Source organism: Metopolophium dirhodum, chromosome 1 (genome assembly GCF_019925205.1).
Source record: "Metopolophium dirhodum isolate CAU chromosome 1, ASM1992520v1, whole genome shotgun sequence".
Lineage (NCBI taxonomy): Eukaryota > Metazoa > Arthropoda > Insecta > Hemiptera > Aphididae > Metopolophium > Metopolophium dirhodum.
In genome coordinates this window covers 107052940-107080513 of record NC_083560.1, presented here as the reverse complement: position 1 = coordinate 107080513, position 27574 = coordinate 107052940, and the positions used below count along the sequence as shown (strand labels likewise).

The 27574-nt window shown below is 28.3% G+C and overlaps 1 protein-coding gene across 4 annotated transcripts; it reads right to left on the bottom strand.

Annotated features, from left to right (window-relative positions):
- Window positions 1–47: 47 nt before the first annotated feature.
- LOC132932668 (glycogen [starch] synthase) lies at window positions 48–27042 on the bottom strand. 4 transcript variants are annotated; one of them, XM_060999165.1, is made up of 13 exons: window positions 26555–27042; window positions 13860–14003; window positions 12197–12381; window positions 10826–11017; window positions 10249–10446; window positions 8241–8503; window positions 6985–7105; window positions 6740–6906; window positions 6457–6649; window positions 4663–4837; window positions 2920–3131; window positions 1073–1288; window positions 48–225 (listed from the first exon to the last, which is right to left on the bottom strand). In XM_060999165.1, exons 2-13 carry the CDS (start codon window positions 13996–13998, stop codon window positions 193–195), a joined length of 2094 nt encoding a protein of 697 aa, XP_060855148.1. In that variant the 5' UTR covers window positions 13999–14003; window positions 26555–27042; the 3' UTR covers window positions 48–192. The 4 variants fall into 4 exon arrangements, with proteins under 4 accessions (XP_060855148.1, XP_060855048.1, XP_060855094.1 ...); XM_060999065.1 differs by lacking the exon at window positions 26555–27042 and adding an exon at window positions 24593–24864; XM_060999111.1 differs by lacking the exon at window positions 26555–27042 and adding an exon at window positions 17694–17878.
- Between the last annotated feature and the right edge of the window lie 532 nt (window positions 27043–27574).

The window sequence follows — 27574 nt, the reverse complement described above, 5'->3', positions numbered from 1 at the left end:
TTTTCTATTTTTTTCATAAACGAAAAAAAAAATATTGTGACATAGACTCTCATTAAAATATATGTATTTTTAGTAAAAACAACTAATTTTTTTTACACATAGAAAATTTAAAATACATTTTTCAGAAGTATTATGTTATTTGTTAAATATAATATTTAATATTTATTACAGCAACAAACTATGTAGGTATAGTTAATAACTTTTATGTTCCGAAAGCTCCGCAAGCTGAAAAAATAAAAAAAATGCGTAGATTAGAATACAGTTAAACTATCCACTAACAATGAAAACCTTGTAATTAGGGCCTGGGTTGCATCTATTTTTGAAACATCATAGACGATGCTTTTCTAGTTTAAAACCTTTTTCAATAACATACAAATCTATATAACTTGTTTTTATTTTCTAAAGTTATGCATTACTTCGTTTTTAGATTATTTTTGTGACTTATGGTCGTTTTTTGAAGGTATATGGCATTTTTTTACTTTTTTTTTTTTTATTGATCCTGAGGCCATTAGCTATTTTTTGGTTTTAACTGTAGGTTATTAAGTCGGTAGGGGGAGGAACACGTATGTGTTTAGTTTGGCAGAATTTTTGATTGGGCACCCGTAGGTATCTGCCATGCTCGGGTGGGGGATGGCGACACTTGTTCTCCGGACACCGTGACTTGTCCGAAGAAAAATACCGCCCATGGCCTAATCGAAGTCGCAGCCGACGGCTATAATAACCAATTTATAATATAGATACTAGGTGGTCATCAGTTTAAATTCTAATACTTTTCTAATCTTTATTGATACACACCGTGCTATTAACTGTGATACTTAGTACTGACGACAATAGTTTTGGTTAAAATATGAATATAAAATTTGGGGGATTAGTGTTTTTTTTGTCATAAATCCATTTTTTTTAAGATCATTTTCATAGTTTTTTTAGGGCATTAACATCCGGGCCCTACTTATAATAATGGGTTAGTTTTATTTTCTGCTATATATATGATTAATCATGTTTGTCCACTAAATAAAGATTCCACAAAAAACAAAAGGAACACCGTTCATCTCGAATAACAATTTTTCGTTACCTCACGCTCATCATCAATATCTTCGTCATCTGAACCGTGTAGTGAAGCTCCAGGTGTGGTCGGTCGGCTACTCGATGGTGACGGTGGTTCAGAATAAGGACGAGGATAGTTGTATCGACGTCTCGATGCTTCTGTGATGCATAACGTTTCTGTTTCTTTATCAAACATATCCGGGAACACTTGACATAATGCCTTCAACCTGGCCTGACGATAATACTGCAAACCAATGTGATTATTAACGTCAAGTGTCAACATATTAGCCTAAGCGTTTATCGTCGTAATTTGCGAACCGATTTTGTATTAGATACGGGGAGGTTCGATTACACTGCCGACGACCGTTTTTACTTTTTAAGGAGTTCAGTATAGGCAAATTTTGATGCGCGTGCTTGCGGGTTGCGTTAATGTGTGCGAAGTGAATATTAGTGGACTGCGCAAAGGTGAGTTAACATTAGAGCCCGGACACGAACGAATGCAAGCGAATATCCCGTAGGTGGTACCAGTATAGTACACTTGTCTATGTATGCTACTGGACGGTAGCTTTGTTCAGACTGCCTTTGGAGCGAACTTTAGTGCTAGACAAACGGACATATTGCGGTTCGTTCGGTAGCATTTGTTCGCGTTCGGGCTCTAATGAAAACCCAACTTAAAAGAATTAGTGGAACGCTCCCTCGAATGCACGCCACATGTCAATTTCGTGTTTATTATTGCTATAATTGTAAATACAAAATTCTGTTCTATATCTTAAATAAGCTTCTGTCCAACAAGTTTAAAATTTTAAATAAATAAATATTGCACTACACGAATATTAATTGTTTTTATTTATTTTGGCGAAAAGTATCAATTTTTTGCCGATTGTATTGACCACTCTATTAATCCGATATAATGTCTAAAAACATATTATTAGGTTACCTAATTGAACTCGTCGTGAAATTTATTTAAGGGGGCTGGAGCGTAATCCATTCTAAGGAGTAAAAACTAGGCATTTTATATTTTATATTAAGTTATATGGGTCTTGTGAATGTGAAAGTAAATGAACATAAGTGTGTGTAATTCCGTAGTACCGATCACATTGTAGGGGCATCATAGTGACCGGATATTATGTATGTCTGTCATTTTACCTACACACATGCACATGTCACCACATATTACTTTATACAATTACAAACATTTTTTTTTCAAAAAAATACTATCAGTGACTTCAATCCCTACGCTTGATGTTCCTATTTAAATTCTGAAAGCAGATTTGAATTATTATCCACTAAATTTACTATGCTTTGACTATCGTACATTTTTCATATTCTATATCAATGTATTTAAATTTGAATTATGAAAATGATCTATTTTTACTCTTTTTGTTAGTATATTTCTAAATAAAAAAAAATTTAAATCAGAAAAATGAAATTGACAAAGCATAGATAATTCAGTGACGAATTCAAATCTTCTTTTAAAATTTTTATCAGAACATTATATTGGGCGTAGTAATTGAAGTCATGAGCTATGTTTTCGACCGAAAATGAATCACGCTCCAGCCCCTTTAAGACCAACTTTCTTATATTTTTAAATTGATTTTTCCACTTCAATATTAGTAACATTTTAAAATTATTTATGTTCAAAATTTAATAATCTAATTTCAAAGGATTAAGGGCTTAAGTTAAGTTCAGTTCAAAAAAATGGAAGACGTTTTCAAGTTAACTTTATGATGGATTCGAATATGTTTTCAGAAGTTTTATCCGATGACCAGGATAGGCGGCACAGTTGGCATAAAATAGGATTGTTTTGGTAGAAAGCACAGCCGAAATCGAATCGCCTAACGAAATAATTGTAATAGTTTTACAATGTACACTTACAATACCCAAATTACGCCAATCGAGCAAATCGCTTAACCGTTCTGTACGGTTTCGCTGGATCACTCGTTGTCTACGGCTCATTCTCGCAAAATCGTACATATACTGCGCGAGTTGTCTGACAGATTCTTCGATGCTGATGTTTTGACGGTCCACGATGTAAATTCCATAACTTAAAGGATCAGCGATGTGCTGGGCCATAAAACAACCGAAACCTGAAAATCGCAAAATTATAATTCAACTAACATAATATTATATACGTATACGATCCATATTATATTATCTTATAAATTATAATATATTGGGGTGCATGCTATTTCCACAGATTGGGTAGGTAGGTACCATGATTTAGGTTCCTACATTTTTATGTCGGATTAGTAATAATAATATGCAAACACCAGGTAATATCCACAGATATTATTTAATTCATATAATAATATAAATTAAAACTTAATACGCCATGTTCCGGTTATAATGACACACAATATTATTTGCCTTTTCACTCAAAAGCCAAAATTAACTATAGATACCTACAAATAGCATTATAAAAAGAAGGTTGAAAATAGTTTAACTTAGGTACATTGGGCCTGTGATTTTTAGTTTTTTGTTACAATACACCTGGAAAACTAGAAATACACCCTTGTCAGAAAGCGTATGCACTGTTGAAGAAGCACAAAATAAACTAGAAAAATCACAAGGACACATAGAAAATATTAATTTAGTTTAAAAAAATGTGAGAAAAATCATGGACTAAAAATATGAAAATAATTAGAGACATACATAAATAGGACTAAATCCCACAGAATCATTGGACGTTGAACCCGCACCACTTTATGAAGCCAAAATGAAGTATGTCCCCATTACATCAGTTGATGTGGAACGTTTCAGTGAGTACAAAAATATTTCGCGACCAAATCGTCGCCAAATTTTGTTATAAATATTTCGATAAAAATAAGTAGACATATATGTATGTATATATTTTGATTTTTTATTACACTTAAGTCCGTTCCATAGTTATAATAAACAAAATACTTCGTAAAAATCATACCTATAGGTATTAAAGTATTATAAAGCTATTGTATATCGTGGGTACTACTCTGATGTACAGTGTCGAATGTGCCACAGTAATGTGTTTAATTTGAATTCAAAGATATATCATTGTTTATAACAATTGATTCTGGTCGAAAACGGTGTGTCAGGTTATTTCCTAGGATATTTGGTATTGTATTAACATTGCTTTTAGTAGGTACCTAATAACTAATAATATGTGTAGGTTGAATTCATTTTTGCAAAAAAACATTGTATTTGCATAACTATTTTCCTAAAATGATCAGTGATTTTTTTTTTTTTGCTACAGTAAGAACTAGGTACTTATATGAGGGATTTTTTAAATCTTGAAGCTTTAGCTGTACAAATTGAATATTTTATAAATTTTTAACTACAAATTAATATTATGGTTTTGACAACATTCGAACTTTAAACACTTATAAAAATAATAATCGTGACTATGTATCGTTAATATTTATAAATAGCTATGATAAAAACTTATGAGAACCTTGTACTAATCTTGTATTACATTTTTAAGCTTTTTGACCAACCAAATCATTTTTTACCGACATTTTTCGAAAAAAAAATGAATCAAATATAATCCAAGCAAAAATGGACCAAGGTTACAAAACAATTTTTTTTAATAATAATCTTACAATATTAACAATTTTTAATAATAATGACAATAATAGTAGTTACCCGACAAGTTTGTAGTAATTGACGGGATTCCCATGACCGTGCATTCGGCTGGGGTGTATCCCCAAGGTTCGTAGTAGCTGGGAAATACTCCCAAGTGACAACCGCGCACGAATTCCTCATAGTCCAATCCAAACAGTGGGTTAGTCGAGGACAAAAATTCCGGGTGGAACACAATCTATAAAACCATACACGACGAATATAACATGAGCTTTTTGTTTATTTCGGTGCAAGTCCGGATTATGGGGGGCGGATCCCGGGGCCCATCTTTATCCCCAAAATATATTTTTTTTAACGCGTCCAATACAGTTTTCAAAAAAAAAATATTATTTAAGTAGGTAGGTATAGTAGGTCAATTATTAAATTTAATTATATATAATTTAATTATTTAGTTATAAAATAAAATCTTTCTCCATTTTATACCACGAAAAATTACTATAAATAATGAACTATGTTTGCCAAAAATGTTGTTATATTTTTTTATTTTTTTTTTTTTTTTGAGCGTTTTAGTTTACAGATTGAACTATTTAAGTATACAAAAGGTAGTTATAAGAAAAAAATATTTAGCTCTTGTAAATTAGGTATTTCAGTTATAAGTATTAATGCATATTAAACTAAACTTTAGAGGACCATAGTTAATGACCTAGCGAACCAAAATTGATCATTAAATTATGTCAAATTTTGACTGTCAAAATATTCAGAAAAAAAGTTTTACCAGAATCCATCAAAAAATAAAGTGGTTACTATTTGAAAAAATAAAGTTGATTTTATTATTGGTACAACTGCGTGTTTAAAAACTTTGAAATTGTAAGAAAATTGCCTATTAAAAATAAAGAAACACGTCTTTTTTTGTTTTAACGAAATTCCATATCATCTTTTCATAATTGTTAAAAAAAAAACAGCATACAATGACATATGATACACCCTGTATATTTTTTGTATGGAAAAAAATTATACAATGATATAAAGTCGTTAATATGTAATGATTCAATTATTTTGAAGTTAAAGTTGAAAGAGGGCCCACTAAAATGTAAGGTGTCCCGGGGCCCAATTAATCCTCAATCCGGGCTTGTTCCGGTGCACAGAATGTTGATAGAGGTGGTTATGGCACAATATACAATGGAGGTAAAATGGTGTTCCCATAGGGTACTATACTTAGAGATGTATGAGTTTATATTATACTATGAGATATAGGTATAGATATAGGTACACATGGTATAAAATTATTTTACACAAATTGTACCTATATTAAAAAAATAAAATATTAGTTAATATTATTAGAATATTAATTTGATATTAAGAATAAAATTTACTAGGTATGAATTGTAACTTCATTATTTCTAGTTACTATATATAGTTATAATAATTCTTGTGTTATGGTGGTTTTTAAAATGTTCTTTGAAATTATTAAGCCATTTTGAAATTGGGTTGTTAGTTATAAATATACAATAGTGTTTATCACCTATGTTCAATTTCCAATGGTTAAAAGTTTACCTACTTCAGGGTTCTATAGGGTAATAGACAAAAAAAAAATTACGCATTTTAACATCACTAGGTATACTTTGTATACGCTGTATAGTGTATATTCTAAAAATTATTTTTTAAAAACCATGGGTATACTCTCAGCCCTCAAGTCTCAATGCGACAAAAAAATTGTTATTGTTTCTGTAGTGGGTGATTCCTGTCTTTATTGAAAACCAAATAATTTATATTTTTGGTACAGAATCAATATTTTCCACCGTTGAAAATTGTCATCATTTGAACATCAGTCATAAATTAGGTACCTATATAACTTACTTTAACTTTGTCGGCTGTGGTGTTGAACAGCTTACATCTCCGTATCGTGTTCAGTACGGGATCGCACCAATCATTCACTACGTTATGAGTGGTTACCGGTGGCAAGTCGTCCCTCTGTAAAGCGTACAGACACCGTTTCAACCTGACGGTGTCTTCTTTGTTCAACAACTCTTCTTCGACAGGCATTCGTCCCCTGTAAAACAAATCCGGACAGAACATTACATGAGTTAGAATTATAATACATCGTATTTCGCGCATAAATTATGTCGTTATTGACACTAACCTTAGACAAATTTCGTAAATCCTTCGGCCGATTTTCGTTTGTATTTCTAGTATAGTGTCTCGTAAGCTTTTGGTAACCGCATGGCCACGGAGACTTTCCACGTTGAAGTTATCCGTTCGTGCGGGAAATATAAGGAATGCTACGACAGTCATATCTGAATTGGCATTCTGTAATTGAAAATCATTTTTTGTTTCTCATTGGTTAAATATGATCAGTGATATACCGACTATTGTTTATTGACTTACTTTCAAATAATGATTTAAACGAGCTAACGCTTCGATAAATATGTCTGCTCCTTTGTTAGAAAATTCATATCTACCAGCCGTAAAGAAATATAACGTCTTCTCCAGATCGAAATTATAATGTCTGTTATAAAGATAAATCAGTGTGTTTAGCATTTTAGCATATGAAAACCAAACATATTATAATAAATTCGAATGAAAATGCGGTGATTAAATTATTTATTTATTTGTCGGTTAAGCCCGGTAGTGATTACACGTAAATCCAAGTCCCCAGTAATCCAAATATTATATTATTAGATAATACTTTAATAGTTATTACTTATTAGTCGGGCAGTGAATTTGTAGACAAATTATTTGTTTTTACTTTAACACAAAGTTTGAACTTTTTACTAATAAATTACATTTTGAAACTTTTCTTTTCATTTTCATGTCTTTTCGTCAGTTGAAACTTTTTACACGCATTATAATATGAATTATTTTTAAATTTTTGTCTTATAAATATTTTACAAGTTTTGTCTACGCACGCCACACCTACTTAATAAAAATAAAAATAATAAAAATATCTTTAATTTAAAAGATTTTATATTGTAATATTAAAATTGAAATATTATAGTTCAATAGTGCATTTTATACTAGATTTTTGAGATGTTAGTGTATTTATAAGACATTTTTAAAGGGGTTTTAAATTTAATGCACTTAATTTACAGCCCGAAACCCGATTTATTACTAATTTTTTCAAAGATAAAATATCATCGTTATAATTATGTATGTATCTATCTATCGAGTATAACGTGTTAATCATTTAATATTTTATATAAATGTATAACAAAATACAAGTCATAGATAAATATAAGGTATAGGTCGTATTTTGTTTAGTATTTATCGTTTATCAAATTTACGGATCTAATTGGTTATTTTATCAAAATATTTTTTGATTTTCTTATAAATTTGTTTCACTGTAGGAAATTACAGTATTATATTTCGATACATTTTTTTGAACGCAATGTAATTTTTAATACATATTGTAATTTTTTAATTGAATAATTCTACAGAGATGTACGGCATACCTTCCCCAATTATTTCACACCCAACTGCTAATGTAGGTACTAACAGTTTTGTGATATTATTAATTATTATTGTCCTTATGATATTATCTCAGGTTCAACATTAACAATATATATTTATAAAATACACTACTATTTATAGTTTATACTAATGGTAAATAATAAATATAAATGTATTATTTTTATAATAGGTACCCATGGAAATGGCCACGGACGAAATCGTGAATCTTCTCTTTAGACAGCGAATGAAGATTTTGAAATTCATGTAATGCTGAAAATTTGACAACGTTTAACCCGTTGGGAGTTATAATATCAGGCTTCCGGGAGAGTAAGTACTCGGATTCTTTTCCGGTAATATCAGATACTGTGGTAAAAACGTGTGCAACATGTGCTGCAGCTCGTTCCATACAATAACGGTGATAAATTTGTCTTTTACCAGCTTCTTCATCTAGATTGAACTAAAAAATAAAACTTTGTTGTAAATACAGTTTTTTTTGAAAATTAATCAAAACTATTGAAAATATTGCAATCACACTCCATATACCTATATTATATGAATGTATATGATGTACACTGACGCTCTTGAAATATAATATATATTATGTATAGGTATAATAAATTATTGTATAATTATTGTGTTTTATATTTTATATTTAAATTTAACCATAAAATTGTTTTATGCGCATATGTGATACGTCTACTATATACATTTTAATAAGAAATATACAGTAAAAATGTATGGAAGACTTTAGGTATAAAACATAAATGTAGACTCAAAAACTGTTGCATTTGTATGTGTTTGTGGGTTACTAGCAATAGGTACCTATTACTAAGTAAGCTATAAATTAGTTCCAATGTTCCATGACATAACAAAAAAATATCAAAACTATAGTACGTGAATGGTGATTTTTTAGTTTTAAAAGCATATTTTAAAGTTGAAAATTTTTCAAGTACCGATACTTATAAGTGGTATTTAATAAGAAATGATAACACAATGAAACTTCGATATAACGAACTTCCATTTAACAAATTTTGAGAACTAAACCAAATTAGTAAAAATTGTTTAATGCTATTTTACTTAATTTTCTATAACATGATTTTTTGGTTGCCCATAATACTTAGTAATGTGGAAGTTTCACTGTAAAATTAAAAAATGCATAACTTTAAATAGGTATATAAACATTCATTTTGAGAGTTCGTATTTTTCAAATACTTAGGTAGTAGAATAATTTCATTCAAGGGACATTTTTAAAGCTATTTATTTTTGTTAGTTATTTTAAAAATTATGTATAAAAAATTAAAATTTACCAATAAATAATATTTTTATAATTTTTGTACTTTTAAGAGTATAAGTTTAATGGTAGTTACATCAAATTTAAGTGTTAACTCACTAAAGAATAACGATTAACTTTGGGTTTCATATGGTTAACGGTCACTTTTTATATGTTCCGTTCTTTAAAATGTATAACGCAAACACTTTGTACGATCTGCAGGTAAAAACTTTCATTTCAGAACTTTGAACTATAATTATTCACATAAGTATTTAAGTATATATTATTAAGTAAATATAAGTACATATATGAAATGTATATATATAATGATTAATGTTATACAGTTTGACTAGATTTAAACATTATTTTATTTATTTCATATTTAAAAGTTATTTAAATATTTTATAAATATAGTATATAAACAAGCCGAAATAATCAAGCTTTTTAAATGTACAGGTTAGCTGGTAACAACCGAACATAATTAGCGCTATAAATTATAATTATATTTATATTACAAAATTAGGTATCTATACCAAATAATATTTAAACTTATAACATTTTTAATAAAATTGGTCATGACATCAGGCCTTTTAATATTATACCTATACCTTTAGTTTATGTTTATATAATTTGTTATTTGTCTATAGTAGTACAAAGTGTCCGCGTTCTACAATCTAAAGTTTTACCTGACCGTACAATAGGTGCCCACGTTTTTCAACTTTAATTTTTACCCGATTGTATAAGTACAAAGTGTCCACGTTTGCACTTTTAATGTCCGACCGTACAAAGTGACCAAGAACCACTTGAAATATTTGTATGGAAAAAATAAGAGGATATATTTGAACTTATTTAAGCGCATTAATTATATAGGTATAAGAATAAATTTGTTCAAAGCAAGTACACTAAACATAATGTAAAAAAATTAAACATACTTTTTCTAAATTATTGTAAAAGTCAGTATTTCCAGCACAGAGGTATCGACCTAATAATGTGGCGTGAGTTGTAAATACTGTAGCGATTGGTTCTTTTTTTGTACGTAATGCTATCAACCCTATGCCAGCTTGCCATTCGTGAAAATGAGCAACAACCAATGGCGTTGAATCAATGTATGCTGCTGCTGCCACACGGAACTGAAAATGCAAAAATGTATTTAAATAATTTTCGATCCATAACTATATGTGTACTTGATATAACTGTACGTTTGCCCTTTTCTAGGTTTTAGAAAATATACACAAAAAGGGTTAAACTTAAACATATTACGTATCTACATTGCACTTATATGCATAGACGCAAATAGCCTTTGAGGCTATTGGGGTGTGGGGGTTGTAATGCATCATAAATGATTTACAAGCCTTGAAGGAACTCTACGTAGAGTTTTTATATTCAAAAAACACTAACACACGTTTACAGATAAATACTAATGGCTGGAGTCTCCTTTATATATAAGACGTATAAATAATTATAATATATTAAATTTTAATATTTTAATGAGCTGCATAATGTACTTACTTCTGAAAGAAATTCAGATATTAAATATCCCAAAATTACGGCATCATTAGCTTCTACATCTAAATGTGGAATTCCTATGTTGCACGTATCCCATAAAGTTTGCTTGTATTCGTCTAATTTCCAAGCAGCTGAACCAATGTCAAACAATATAACTTGTGGACTACCATCGACTAACCATCGACCTGTCAACAACTGTTTTTATTCATTTTATTAGGATAACAATACTAAATAAAAAATGTATTCAATTCACTCTTTCAAAAGAAACTAGTTTTATTCATTTCATACTCACTAAACACTAATTGAACTAATTTAATAAAATTGGGTAATTTTATTAAAATGTCATATAAAGAGTGTTTTTTAAATTTTAAATTTTAAGAAAATAAATAATAATATAATTTTAACTAAAAAGTTAATAATAAATATTCTACATCAAATATGTTGTAAAATTACGCATATTCTTCTTCTTCTTCGCCCTTCACTCCTCACTATACGGGGTTAGCTAGTATATTATATTATATTATTAATTATTATAATTTCGTTATTAACGTATAAAAATTAATAAGTCAATAAGTTATACCTATATATACGTACCGTGTCCATATAATTGTGTAAATATGTTCAAGCTATTATTAGCTAATAATTAGTCTTAATATTTTGAAAATGTCATTGTGCATACTGCAGTATAGAAAATAATAAAAAACGCAAGAGAGAAAAGTACAAATAAATAAAATTGTTGATAAAATTATCATTTCTCTATGAATATAAAATTTAGAAATTCATAAAAAATGTTCTATATGTTTATCAAGATTTGAAAATTTGATACAAGGTTCCCCATAATTTTTCCTATATTTAACAAACAAATAAAATTTCACCGGAAAGTCAAATTAATTTTTTTTCGATCGTTTGAAGTTATTAGACATTGAATATTCACTCGTAAATTTATAAATTCTCATAGAACAATATTCTTATCTTGTTGTAATTCAAAAACTAATAATCATAAAATGTTCACTAAATATTTATTTTATAATTGTCTATATACATACATGATAAAATTTTCAAAATATTTTGACTAGTTTTGAGCTATTTATAGACATTTTAAATTTTGTTAGTTTTTTGTTCTATAAATGTCAATAAAAAATCGTTTTTTGGGTCAGAATACTTGAAAATGTAAAAGTACAAGATTCATCAAAAATTGTAATAATAGCAGATGAAAAATATTTAGAGATACATGGGAACGATTTTTTTGTATATATTCAAATGTTGACAATATTTATTAAAATGTCAAAAATTTGCAAACAAGTTTGTAGTTGAAAATATACAATAAAACTGGTATGAACATCAAAATCAATTGTCACTTTAGGAAAGTTTTACCTTAAATCCTTGATCTCTCATTTTTGTTACTGCTGTGTGATAAGGAGAACCTCCTTCGAATTCTAGTTCCTCGACAGCTGTCCGAGCATAGTTTTCTTTGTAAGGACCCAATAAACAATATTGTTCTCCCATTTCTTCAGTTGAGACAAAAGCCTTGGATCTGATAACTGTATAAATACCACCAACTGAAATAACAAAAACCGTATTCAAACATTTAGTATAAATTAATAGTATTGATAAATATTAAGTTTTTAACGTGAGAGCATTACTACCTATTTACTAATACATAAATTAAAATTGGGTACATACCTAATATAAGTAATATGATTTAAAACATTGTTGTCTGGAATGTTGTAAATGAATTAAGATCCCGAGGCAACGAATTATAAAGTCTTATAAAAGTCGATAGTTTAATCAAAAGACTGCTTTACTTTATAGTTTATACATATACATTACTGTTTATTAGACGCGTATATAAGGTACCTTGATATTTATATCTCTATTTTTATTTTACTTTTTACTATTTATTCCTTTAAAATTGTATAAGGAACGTAATGTAAACTCCGAGGGGAATAATTAAATATTACAAATTAAAACAATGAAGTGCATAAAAGTAAAATGTTATAGATATTGTATTATTGAATTGTAAAAGTACCTACATAATATCATATATTATATAATGATATTAGAAAATGTTATAATGTGTTATGCTTTTTTTTTACAGCTACAAATAGGTATGTTAAAAACAATTAGTGTCGAAATATTTTAGTAAAATGCCAATCATTATTAATAATAAGTCAAGCTAAAATGAATGTATTTATGAAATACCTTAATTATATTATGAAACGCATCATAACATTTTCAGGGACTAATTATAGCAATTTTAACGAAAAATTAATATTATTTATATTAGAACTGTATAACTGGTATAAAAGCATATTTTTGGTGTTTTTCTTACAAAATATGTTTACAAACATGTTTTTGTACTTACAATAACCAATAATTGACTATAGTGCATAATATATAATATTATTAAATATGAACGTAATAGTCACGAAATAAACTGAATGTGTTCACGAAAAAAAAAAATAGTTACATCCGCCATTTGTATAATCTATTCAAACTAAAAAATCATGTTTGTAGGCATGTACATTTTTATAACTTAATATTTTAGTTATTATCGAATTAAAATATCTAAAGACCATCTGGAATATAGTACATTTAAACATTTTACTGTCATAAATTCGATGAAAGAATTTTTATTTTAGTTGTTTTCATCATTTATTATGTAAACAATATGCTACTAGAAGTTCAATAAGGTAATTTAACAAATAATTGTATTGATCATGTATATATTGTTTATTATATTATGACGTTATTGTTTTTATTATGTTACGGTTATTACATATTACAGTCTTGTCAACTTATCAGTCCACCCGTAAGCAATAATTGCAAAAGTGAAAATAATTTAATTAATATGAAAATAGGCAATACGAGTATATCATTACACTAATTAACAGTTCTTCTTCTTATTATTATTATTATTATTATTTACAAGCTTTTATTGTGAATAAATTATTTACTTAATATATATTATATATACTAATATTTTACATAATTATTATGTATAGGTGTAATGTTACTGATGTATATTTTAACAAACCTTTATTGCAGACTTCCCAAGCTGTTTCAAAAACCCATCGGTTTTCGTAAGCAGCTGTTTGGCCGCGATCCATAAATGCAGTAAAATCATAATTACTGTCCACGCGATAAAAACGTTTACTTGCTTGATCCTTAGTCATGATGCCTGGAAAGAAATTGTGTTGAATTAAAAAAATGAGTTTAAACGTTTGTAATGATGAAAATGATTTTCAATATCGTTTATTGTGAGTAAGTACTGTCAGTAAAACCTAGTTCAAGGACAAGTCTTTGGCAACATACTGCATTTGGCAAACAACCATACATAAACATTTATGTTGCCAGTAAACCAGGACTTCCAAAATTAAAAATTCCCAATTTTAAGTAAAAAAAAAAAAAAACAAATTAGAATTAGAATTACCAAACTAATGAATTGATGATATATTATAAATAATTTATAATAGGTAGGTATAATAAATATAATTTAATTTCATATTATAATACAAAATGTCATTATTTTATTTCCTAAAAACAACAAACCTGAAATAATATCTAATCTAATATAATATCTTACACTAATAAATAATATTATTTATACAATTATAAAGCACATTTGGAGAGTATTAATTTATGTTGAATTTCACGAGTAAATAAAAATTAACAAATTTAATGAATTTCAAACTGAATTAATATTGAATAATAGTTATTATACAATTAAAAGCCTACGCGTTTAATCTTAGTTTTCAGATACACGATAGATAATTTTCTGATAGTATTATGTAATGTAATTATTAATAACAAAATGTTTTATCAAGAATATACATTGGTATATAAATACATTCATATCAATCCACAGGTTAAAAATCAAAAGTTAAAACAGTGTAAAGTCCGGGGACAAAGCGTTTTGAATTTTTTCAAAATTAATTTTTTCAATGACACAAATTAGGTAATGTTTAAGTTTCATAATTGAATGACGTACTGAATGATATTAAAAATTTAAAACTATTTAAATTTTATCATAATACCTTAAATTTAAATTTACAGCTACGTGCTCCGTCTCACTTATAATATTTAGAATTGTTGAAATGCTTTTTAAAGCGCCCGGTGCCAGTTTTTAAAATTTTCCGCAATTTTATAAAATTTGAAATTTTAGTTGCCACTGTCATTTTAACACTTTTTCGCCATCTACTGCCCGATACCTATTTATTGGGGGTTAATAGGGAGTATTATAATATCGAAAAAAGTGACTTCACGGGAATAAATCTCAGGCCTTGTCGACAAAATTGTCGGATTTTTATAACTAATTTTTCATCTGAAAGAAGAAGACTTCTTACAGGCCGCACCGAACTCAAATTTTTTATTTATTTCAAATAATATTATAGTAAATTTGTAAAAATACCCTTAAAATTGTAGTATTTTTGAAGACATATTATAAAGTTTGAGTTTAAAATATTGAAAAACGTAGTCCGATGCGGCTTGTAGAATATTACCCTCTATTACTTAAAAAAAATTATCAAATTTGGTTGATTCTACAGAACAGGATCATTATTCCCGTCTTAACAGTTTTATAAAACTCGTACACGGTACACCTATAAATACCAAAAATCTTAATACATATTATTACTCGATAAAAAATTAAAAAGAAATAAACGTTTGTTGGTTCCCATTGATAATTGACTATTTATATTTTTGTTAATGTTTTTGGGAATCAAATGTGTACTGTTGAAATGAAACATGTTACATAGCTTTACGAGGACACATGACCCTCGTGAATTTTCTCTGTCTTCAAACGTACAACACGATACATTTGAGTTCAACAGAACCTGCAATTTTGTATTGTAAAGTATCTTTAATATAGTGAATTGACCTATTATTAAACATAAAGGTAAGAACTAAGAAGCTTATCTAGGGAACCTCATAGGTCCACATTTCAATCAGAAAGTGAGTTATAAAATCATAATTATTATGTAAAATATTCCAATCTCAAAATTCTCGTAACTCAATTTAAATTAAAATATAAATAAAATCTTGAGTGGTGCATGAGATAATATTCTTACCTTTGAGTTTGATTATTGGTGTCGGGACCTACTAACCTAGGTAATGCCCAATTTGTATTATATAATATCATTGTAAACATAGGTATATAAATACATATAAATAAGTAATAACTGATAAGGTGGCTACACTGAAAGGCTTCTTAAATCGGTTTTTTTAAACCATAATGTCATTCATCTTTTTTACTTATTGTTCTATATTGTATAACAGAATGTAGATTGCCAATTTTATGAAAAATTAAAAAAAGTTTGATAATAGGCGAATTCACTCTAATATTTAATCTAACAAGTAACAACACAATATTGGTTCTGTTAAACGAAATATGTGCTATGATCAACTACTATTCAATTAGATGAAATCGATGCATTTTTTTTTATCAATTTATTAAAACTGACGTCAAAAGGCGATGTGGCAAATGTCGTGATCAGCAGATTAGAAATAAACGAGCCCGGTAAAAAACTAATTTCTTGACTATTTTATAGTCCATCGACTATTGTATTAATAATTGTTGCGTGAAGTGAAATGAAAATATTTAGAATATTGTTGTGATACACATTGAATCAATTTCAATAGTCATAAGTTCTTAATTATACATTTATGAAGAATCATTTAATTCACACTCCTGGTTATTAGATAAAAGTTAATAATTGTTTAAAGTCATCAAAATAGAATTAAAAATAGTCCAATTACATAATAATACATTATTAAAACATATTTAATTTTTTTTTCATGTACAAGGTGATCCATTTATGTGTTACTCATTATTTTAAAATATTTAATGGAAATTTAGTATACTTCTACAATTTTTATTCGTCATTACTTTCTTGATTTTTTGGTTTGACATCAAATAACATTTTAAAAAAATTAAACTTTTCCAAATAATGAATGTGGGCATTTAAAGTAATCACCGTATACATAAAAATCATTATTAAAAATAATTAGGTTTTCGCAATAAAAATATTCAACATTTTATCACAAATTACGAACATTTATTTTTTTCAATTTCTATAGGTACCTATTACAGAAATATTATGTTGTAAAAAATAAATTAATTATAATAAAATAATCTTTTTAATTTACTTTTCATATTGAAAAACAAATGTTTAACGTTACATTTAAACACAATTTAACCCATTTCATAGGTATAAGCTACTATTATTCGTAGGTACCTTATATTTACTTAAGAGCAAATTCACATTTTGCAGCTGTTCACGTATTTAGTTTTAATATTAGAATGAAATTGACCTGTTTTCAAACTTAAAAGTAACATTTTCTGAGATCTGTTTTTTTCGTTATTTAAATGTTGAAGGAAGTTGTGGGTATGTATAATATTGCTAAATAAAATTTCCCATAATTTGGTTAAAAATTCAAACATTGTAAGAAATCCAAGTGTGAACACAGATAATGTTCTTACTTTTACGTTTAATAATAAGTCAATAATTCATATGAAAACAGACGAAGCTATCAACGTAAACTGCTGAACGTAAATTTGCTGTGTTACGCACTTGTAGACGGAGACAACAAAATACGTGAGTATTTCTTCTAAGTTAATAGTTGTGGTAAAAATAGCTTAAACCTAAATTTTAAACTCGTGGCTAGCCTGACTAATAATTAAATCAGCGAAAACTAATTGTATGTGTGTATACCTATTTCCTAAACTGCAAACTATTTCACTATATGGGTCTTAACAATTTTGATTGAAACTTCAAATTTATGTTAAATATAATTAATTTATGTTATCCTTAGTAATGTATTTTATAATTGTTGATAATAAATCCATATCGATTATTATGTAGGTACTTACTAATGTGTTTTCATCAATGAATAGTATAATATGTATCAAATTAAATTAGTTATGTTCAAGATTTTTTTACGTTATAGAACGCGCTAAAGAAAAATACAGCACGGCAAGACTGCAGTAAGCTACAACTGTACAAGGAAACACAAACAACGTACACTTATCAGTTATCAGTAATCACTGACATAAAATAAGTAAAATGCCGTCTACAGCTGAGAACCAGAAACAAACCAGGACTATACAATATGCTGATAAAATGTAATAACCAATTGACCACTAAAAAACATGAACTATCAGACGCTATTAACGTTTAACAGCGTAAACATTACATCCGTATATACTATATATATATATGTATATTTATGGAAAATTTTTTTTAAATAGAGATACAGTTTTGAACTTTGTATACTAAAACACGCACACGTCACAAACTCACAACGATATAATATTTTATATACTTAAATGGACAAACGCAACGTTCTGCGTGGCGAAGTATTGCCGTTTAATAGGCATATCTACGAAATTACTATATACAATTAAAACAAAAATAATTAATTTCAGGAATCATACAAACATTGATATGTTGTATAAATAATGTTTTTCTACGATGAAAATGTAAATAAAAATAAAAATGTTTATTGTTTGTTAGCATTTGTACATTTCTGTATATATATAATATATATTTATTTATTAATTAATAATACAATAATTTATGGTTAGGTTAGGTTTATGTACTAATCTTGTATGTCAAATATAAAATTACATAAAGAATAGTTTTGACATGTTTATCTATTCCAAAAGAATCTTAAATAAACAAATGTTTAATTCGCAAGAATGCAAGATAAATTAATTTAAGCTATAATATAGGTACGTATATGAATATTGACTTAAAAGACTTGTCTGGTTTGTTTTGATCAATTAAAATTTTTCATTTTAAAATTATATTTGAATGATCACAACTTATAAATTTACAACAAATTAATAAAATATATATAGTTAATAATAGTAACAGTTTTATCAACACTTGTGAACTATCAACTAAATAAACTTGCAATTACTTAATTTACTTGAAATTGTGTTATAATATCTGTATAAGAATGAGTATTTTAATTTTAAACTATGAATTACTTTGACGCACAAATATTCAAACTGGTAAAACAAAATTGCATAAACGTGTTTCAATGTTTTGTGTGTAAGGTACAAACCTACAAAATTATGACGTAGGTAACTGCAGAGACAATAGACCAAAGTTCAAACGATAAAAATATAAACTGATAATCTAAATTACATAAATTTTTTTAATTTTGTTTTATGCAAACAAGAGATTTATAAAATAATAATGATATCTAATAAATAAATAATCATATAGGTAGGTACTTCAAATTAATTAAAACACCACTTGGTAGAATTTAATATGGTTTTTATAACTCACATGTTTTATTATTGACTTTCGAATAGATATCCGGTTTATATTTATATTGAACGTGGTTTTTTACGTTATTTGAATGCATTTCTAAATTTATTGTGGTATAGGCAAGGGCGTCCACAGAAGGGGTCAAGTAGGTGCAGTTACCTCCCCCCCTTGGCTTTTTCTGGGTTGATTATCATAATTATTATTGATGATTTAAATGTTCTAAAAAAATGTAAAAAGGAAAATATTTTGACCTCTCCTTGACAAATTCCTGCGGACGCCCTTGTTATAGGTAAATGGTAATACTCAAAGTAAGTTTTGATCACAAAATTGGTTTTCCTGATCTAAATATGCTATATTGTACATATTTTGTTCGTTTGTAAGAGCGGATGTTAAGGAACAAGACAGTATGTAACGTTTAAAAAATGTGTGTTCATTTTAAATGTAGTTTCTTTCATATAAATAGATAATACGGAGACTAGGTATACGACCATGTTATCGTTTAGTATTAACATTCACAAAATATATAATATTCATTGTCATAATGTGTTTTATGATAATAATATATAAGTTTATCTTTAAATTTATAGATATAATATTATAGAGTATAGACCATGACCTATAAGACATAATTTGTTTATGACTATGGTTAATGTTATGGACTATAGTTAGAAAATACTGACAATATCCCTAAGATGTTATTTAAACATCAGCAAAAATATTAGTTGAATTTATGAATTAATGGTTTTAACAAAAATAGCTTTAGAATTGATATAAAATATTCCACGATAATTATTTATTACCAATTAAAATTTAAGTATAAAATATTTTCAATTATTCAAATTAAATAAATATTCTGATTTCCTACCAAACAAATTAAGTGTAAGGTAGAATCTATATCTGATGATTACATTTAGTAATGTACGAACTACGAGTATTTTTATTTTCGCACAATAAAACTTTTTTTGGGCTATATTTTTATTGAAAACACTTCAATTAACTCTCTATTTTATCCAATGGATAAAATAGATATAATTGAAGACTACGTATTTTTTGATAATATTATAAGAAACCCTTTAAACAAGTTTTTATATTATTATGTAAATTACCCCATGTTTTAATTTATTTTTATAACATCTTTATTTTTGTTAAAATAAAATTCGTTAATTGGCCAGCTTAAACATTTTTAACTTAGTTTTTAATAAAACCGGTGTATAAGACACTACAACTTTGTATACAATACTGAATACATTAATTCTTTCATTACTTAATTGGAAAAACATATACAACCGGTATAGTAGCTCTGCTGTATAGTGTGTCAAGTATACCTAGATAGATCACTATTATCAATTATGGATGTATTAAATTTAAATATAATCGTAAATAAATGAATACGAAAAACGATTCTGAGCTAATACAAAATTTATTTTTAAAGATATTTTATATTTTATATTATAGTATTAATGTAGAACAGAAGGTTACATTTAGGCTTAGCCCCCCCCCCCTTATGTATTTAGATATAAGCTCTCTGTGGGATATTTTAAATAAATAGTTTTGTTAGGTGGACTGTAGCCCTCCCAGAATTTTAACCCTAGTTGCGCCTATATATAGGTAGGTTACATACTTGCATTAATATGTTGATAATATCATTGTGTAGGTGTAGTAAATAATTATATATGTAATAACAATAACTTTCAAATGACTACGAACAATATTTTTTGAAAATATCCAGAATTTTATTAAAATAACTAAAATAGTTATAGTTATTTTTTTGTTAAAATATCCAAATTCACTAAAATGTAAAAGATTTTATGAGGATCTAACTATTTTATTTTTAGTTCTAGTAAAAACAATTTAAGAAAAACCCTAATATTTAATATTTAAGTTTTTTGAGAGTTTAAAAAACTTATAATCACCAATTATAAAAAACATCTTATCTTATCTTATCATCATATCTTAAAACACTATAAATAGCTCTAAAATAACCAAAATATTTGGAAAATTATAGAATATATCGAAAATTTTATTAAAAATATTTCGTTTTGAAAGTACAACAAAATAACAAAATCAATTGTCTCAATTTGTGTTGCGTAAATTATTCCCGTTTTCCACTAATTTTGTTTTGGTTTTTCCCAAACAATAACTAAAAGTTCTGGCTTTTATTACTAAATAACACCCCTCCCCCTCCGCCAAAGTAACAAGATCCATTTTGATACGAGATTTCACTTTCAAAGTTGAAGATTAAAGCATTATTTATTTATTGTTCCAAAAGGTGCACCGATGGCAGAGATAAACACAAAAAATCTTGTTTACGGTTTATCAAAAATTTTGGTGGAACCTTGTAATAAATTTTTAAACTTTTTGAGCGAGCAAAAATTTTTTTTATCATCAATTAAAGAAGAAAAGATTTCAAATGTTTAAAATAGCTTGAAAAGAGTCAAAATATTTTGAAAATGTTATTACTTATTATGTATAGAAAATGATAATATAAACACCTGAAGAAAATGTCCAATATCTATCTTCAATTATCCGTTTTTAAGTAACACCAAAAAAAAAAAAAACAAAATCGATTTTGTCGATAACTAATTTTGCGTATAAATTCTTGTTTTTCTTAATTTTTTTTTTGAATTTTTTCCAACGCTTTTGATAAGTATAGGTACTGAGATTATGAGATAATGATAACTTTTCAAAAGTACCATCTAGATCCAATTGTAGAAACCACACTTAAAGTTGAAAATCAAAGCATTATTTTGAATTTTGACTATTTATCGTGTATACACACACACGAACACATCGTAAAATCAATACGTTCATCGCTTAGCTCACAATCTAAAAAAAATCAATGCAAAATACATTTATCGCATAGGTACCAAAACAGCATAAGAAACATAAGTTTATTACTTATTAGTTATTGATATTTTAAAGGGATTTTTTAATTATTAAACTAAACAAAGCAATATATTAAGCTCTAAATTAACATTAAAAATGAATACCTACAGTTTATAGTTAAACATCAGTTAGATGTTAGGTATATATTAGGTATCTATATATTAGGTATCTATTGCATATTAATCGATATATTAACATATTATTTATTTAATACAAATAGCTATAGGTACCTACACAGCAATAGTCATTATTTAAAGTTAAGTTAATAACCAGTTAATGTATTATTTCAATAATTTGTTTAGTTTTGTAATATAACTTTTAGAAATTGTATAGAAACAAAAGAAAAATGTATATTCATGAAAAAAAATCTAAGTTTTCTTGACCTACTGTAGTACCATCTAAAATTATTATAGTTCGTTTTACCTATTAGCTATTAATTATAATTTAACTACAAAAATAAAATGTACCTACGTCTAATAGTATTAGTATAGTGTTTTAATATACTAAGTATATTACCTATATAAGATAGATCTTACAGAATGATCTGAATGAACATTGTACAATGTAGTCAGTGTACTCGTATGATTTTGGACTAAATTTCTAATTTAACTAAATGTGATTCAGTTAGTAACTGTTATAAATGTTTTTAAATAAAACATAAATAAGTGATAATAGTCATTGTATTATAATTAATAACAATAATATTTATACAGTTTAATTTCTTATTATTTATTGTTGACGACCAATAAATTAAATTATTACATGCTAGTATGCTACATAATAATTCCTTCATTCTATACGTTTCTATTACCTAGGTTGGTATATAAGAAAATGGATTTCAAAACATAATGAGCCATAAACCAACACAGTCATCATGGATATATTAAAAAAAATATATAATATTCGTATTGGCTATCTTAGTGCTCGGAATTGAATGCTCTTAAAAAGTACTAAATTGTCTAAATAGCTGATATAAATAAATGACATGAACATAATTATTGAATCAGTAAATACCTATACCGGCTAACCCAATATAGCTAACGTTAACGGATAATGCACTATAATGCCGTTGATCCTACTATCCCAGTTCAATTATTTATACTGAGACACTGAGGCATATGGTGATCGCTGGGGCTACCCATCGTTTTTTCATTGCTGGGCCGCGGGTAATGCACTAGTGCGACCACCGCCTGATCACCGTCTTTTTTAAATCGAAAATAAAAATGTTGGCAGTTGTTTTGCTTAAAGTATAGAAATACATCTATTTAACGTATCAAACTCCATTTAAATCATAGTATTTTCATTAAACTGAATCTATTTTATATACCTACCTATTTATACATTTTTAATTAGGTACTTTTTTAAATTTTAATTAACCTATTAATTATTGAACTAGGATTATTGCATAGGTTTATTAATTTAATAAATATATTATTGAACTGAAAGTATACTATTCTTAAAGAAATGACAAATATACAGTATTTATTGGAAGTTTTACGAAAATAACTTTGTAAAAACTGGAAAACCGACAAAAAAAATTCTATTTCATTCGAACTAAAAATAGGTAACACAATATAGATAACTTCAATTTAAATAATAATTCGAATAATAATATGTCAATACAATTAACAGGCCTAGTGTGGTGGGAGACAGTGGCGTAATTTGGTCATGTTTGTGAAGAGGGATTGAAACATTTACCCTCCCCCACCAGCCACAAAAGAAAATTTGGTTTATATAATAAAAACCTCAGTCCAACCATTGTGATCTGTAATCTGTATAATGTAAGTAGGTACATGTATAAATGGATGCATACATGAAAATAAATAATTACATACTAAAGATTAATAAAGGTTTTTAATGTACTTTTTCGAGTAGATTCGTGGAATAATCTTTGCAGGCGTAAAATACTCAAAATTGCAAACTTTAAAGGGTTACAACCTTGGAACTAAGTCCAACCGACAAATTCTGATTATACCATTGTGTCTAACTCGTTGAAATATACCGCTATAGGTTTACGAAAAAAATTCCAAAAATTGAGGTAAGCTGCATTATTTCAATATTTTTATGCAAAAATGCAATAGTGATTAGTGTTAATTACGAAGTAATATCATCTTAACAACTATCATATAGGGGATTTATGTTTTTATTTGTTGTTTCTATAAAAATAAATACTATATAAGTACCCATAAATAATAATTATGGTTCGTCTGTTTAAAAAAAAAGCCATGGGGTGATACGACACCAAAATCACCCCTCGTAATTACGCCACTACCGGAACTTCTATGATCGCCTTCACTACCCAAGGCAGCGTTAGTAATAAACTAATAACTAAAATTATATTATTATGAGAAATTCCACAACAGATATAATAGTCGATTATTAACAAAAAAATCATATTTTTAATTCAGCTGTAACAGGTTAATATTTGTATTAATTTTAAGTCACAAAATCAGAACTATACTACATTATTGTACCTATATCTGTAGGTGCGTATATGGCATATGTATTAATGGTATAAAAATAGGCAATAAATACCTACACCATTATGCACAATGTTGCTATTGGATAGGAATATTATATTATTTTAAGAGAAAAAAACACTTACCAATTTTCTATAAAAAATGTGAAGACAATATACAAATATAATAGTTAATAGAGTTTATATATATTTCTTGAAAAAAATGAAATGAAAATTCATATAACTATTGGGTACCACGTTATAGTTTCAAGTTGTAAAAATGTTCTTTATTGAACGCATTTCTGTTATGAGAAAAAAAAACAAATCTAAATAAATGTCGAAAGCGCGTGGTCGACCACACTGAAAACACTATTACGTATGAATGCCGCCGATACACGAGCTGATGATACTGCTAATACCTATACTGCCTGTACGGCTGTACCTACCAAATTACCAAGCCTTTTAATCGGAAAATAATAATACGAGATTAGATAAGACAGTGCGTTGATAGGAACGCGTGCGCGTATATTATAGGTACTTATTCTGTGCGTACCTAAAGTACCTGTATGTGTATATAGGTAGGTAGGTATAATAATATTATATTATGTTTATGCCTACCTACGTATATAATAGGTTACACACAATCCCATACACTCGATAAACAGTCATTTGGACGAGGCCCGATGTCCGAGAATTATAATTTACTTATCAATAGCCAAAACAGACATTTCCTGTGTGGGTAGAAGGGTGGGTTCGCGGGGCCTGGTGCTGATTTTTTTTGATATGAAAGGCTTCTCTTCCTAAACACATAAATTGGCTGTTGGGCGTTGGCACGTAGTTCGATTAATACTAGGGCCTCTTGATAATTGCTTAAATAAAATTGTCTGACGAATAAGTCTCCCTGATTTCACTTACTGGACTACCTACTGGTTAATAGTTTATTACATACATATCATTAGTTTTCAAACCAACCGTACTTCGATGTCTATTAGTAGTGCGTCACAAGTCACAACTAATAGGTACGTCTAGATAGTGGCTTTCAAACATGTATTAAACACGGCACACCGTGCTCTTCAAAGCGTATTCACTTAGTGAATACTCGCGGCACCCAGTTTGAAAACCACTGGTCTAGATTATAATATACAAAATGAATACTACTTAAGGCGCGGGGCATACCTCGCTACCCTAGCTCTTGAACCGGCCCTGCATATAATATTATTTTTTGTATTTTGCGACTAAATAATATTAATACTATTATTGCAATGTACATAAATAGATACGGAATAAAACAAGAACCTATCAAGAGTGTCACTTGATATGAATTGTGAACAGTAGGAGCTACGGATACCTATTATAGTACCTTAGTACCTACTAAAATACGGGCGGCTGTCGTTTGGACGAGTGCAATAATTTTGACCAAAAAATTAGCAGTGGGTTTGGGCGACTACTATAATTTATACCGTTTGAGCGAGTGAAATTATTTTTACCTGTGTGATATAATATGGACTTTGATGCGAACGACATTGCCTGTGTTATAATATTATTATTCCAGTATCTCTTTTAAAATTAGAGTTCATTGTTAATTATTTATTATATAATATATTATATGTAATTTTATTTTATTAATTTTTGACTGTGCTAATGCTACTATAATTATTACTATATTACAAATTACAATATTACTATACACCTATAATACGAGTATACGACTATAACAGCAATATATTTTTAAAGTTAGAGTTCGTTATAAATTAAATTAATTATATAGGTAATATGGCTATATTGTATCCTAGGTATGTGATTTTATTTTATTCTATATTCATCCAAACAGTATTTTGTGTGGAATAAACATTAAACATTTAAACACTTGCCCAAACGTCGACGCCTTAATACCTAAATACAGCTCAAGTGGAGGGTTCTATAATAGTGTAGCTCAGAGTTCCAAACCCTGCTCGCTGACCTATATGGCTATAAATATATAATCGTTATTCGTTGAATGGTATTATGTGCGCGCGGTGTTAATGTTAGCTGGTTTTATAATAATATTACAACTAATGATTATTATATTGTAAAAAAAAAAACAACAACAACCACCAGCACAAACCTTACCGATTTCGCAGCAGTAAGCCGCAAGTGTGCGTATTATATGATGCTACGGTTCAGTAACAATAATAATATTACAGACTGGCGCCGCCGCGTAGATGGTAGTAAAGTTGAGGCGTAAAACAAATAATAATACGTGTGGTGCATAAGCGCGTTTGTAAAGTAAACGCGACCGGGAATCGAAAACAAAAAACGATACGGAACTGGACAATGCAACGGTGTGTATATTGTAAAGGTATTATTATATTAATAATCGTCGTGCACGGTAAACGACGGACAGCGAGCGAACGAAGCTGCGAGAAAAATTTGAAGAAAATAATCACGAGCGACGGCGACGGTTTAAAAATAATACTATTCCGTTCACCGTTTTTCACACTGACGGGCGCGAGTTCAACAATATAATATAATATTATGTAAATAGAAATAATATTAATTGTAATAAGAGCGTGTACTCGGTCGGTGGCGGCGGCATGGACTATAGACTAGAGACGAGTGACGACCCGAAATCGTCGTAACTCGTATTATCATAATGCGTCGGTTTGAAATGTAAAATAGTATAACACGGTCGTCGTTATATATTATTATTGTTACGCTTTTAATCGGGCAATAACCACCGCCACTGCCGCCCGGGAGGCCTTATATCGCATTACGGTCACAGGCGATGGTTTCTATTTTTTCCTCGTTTCCTTCTCTCCAGGCGAACGGACGTCAGAAACCGGTCGTCGTCGTCGTCGCCGCCGCCGCACGTCGCACATGGCAGTATGGCACACGCGCAGCCGTCACGATAACGCAGCGACTGCTGAGTACCTACCGATACTCGAGATAAAAACGAAAATTAAACTAAATACCAATAAGGCAATAAAACCATATACATAATACATAATGTTATTATTATTATTAATACTTATTAGTTATTACCTAGCGTCCTAGCCGCTAGTGAAGTAGTACGGAGTGCGGACTGTGGACAGTGCGGTACTACTCGGCGAGAAGTCCGTTTTTGCTAAACGACAATGATGACGCGATTCG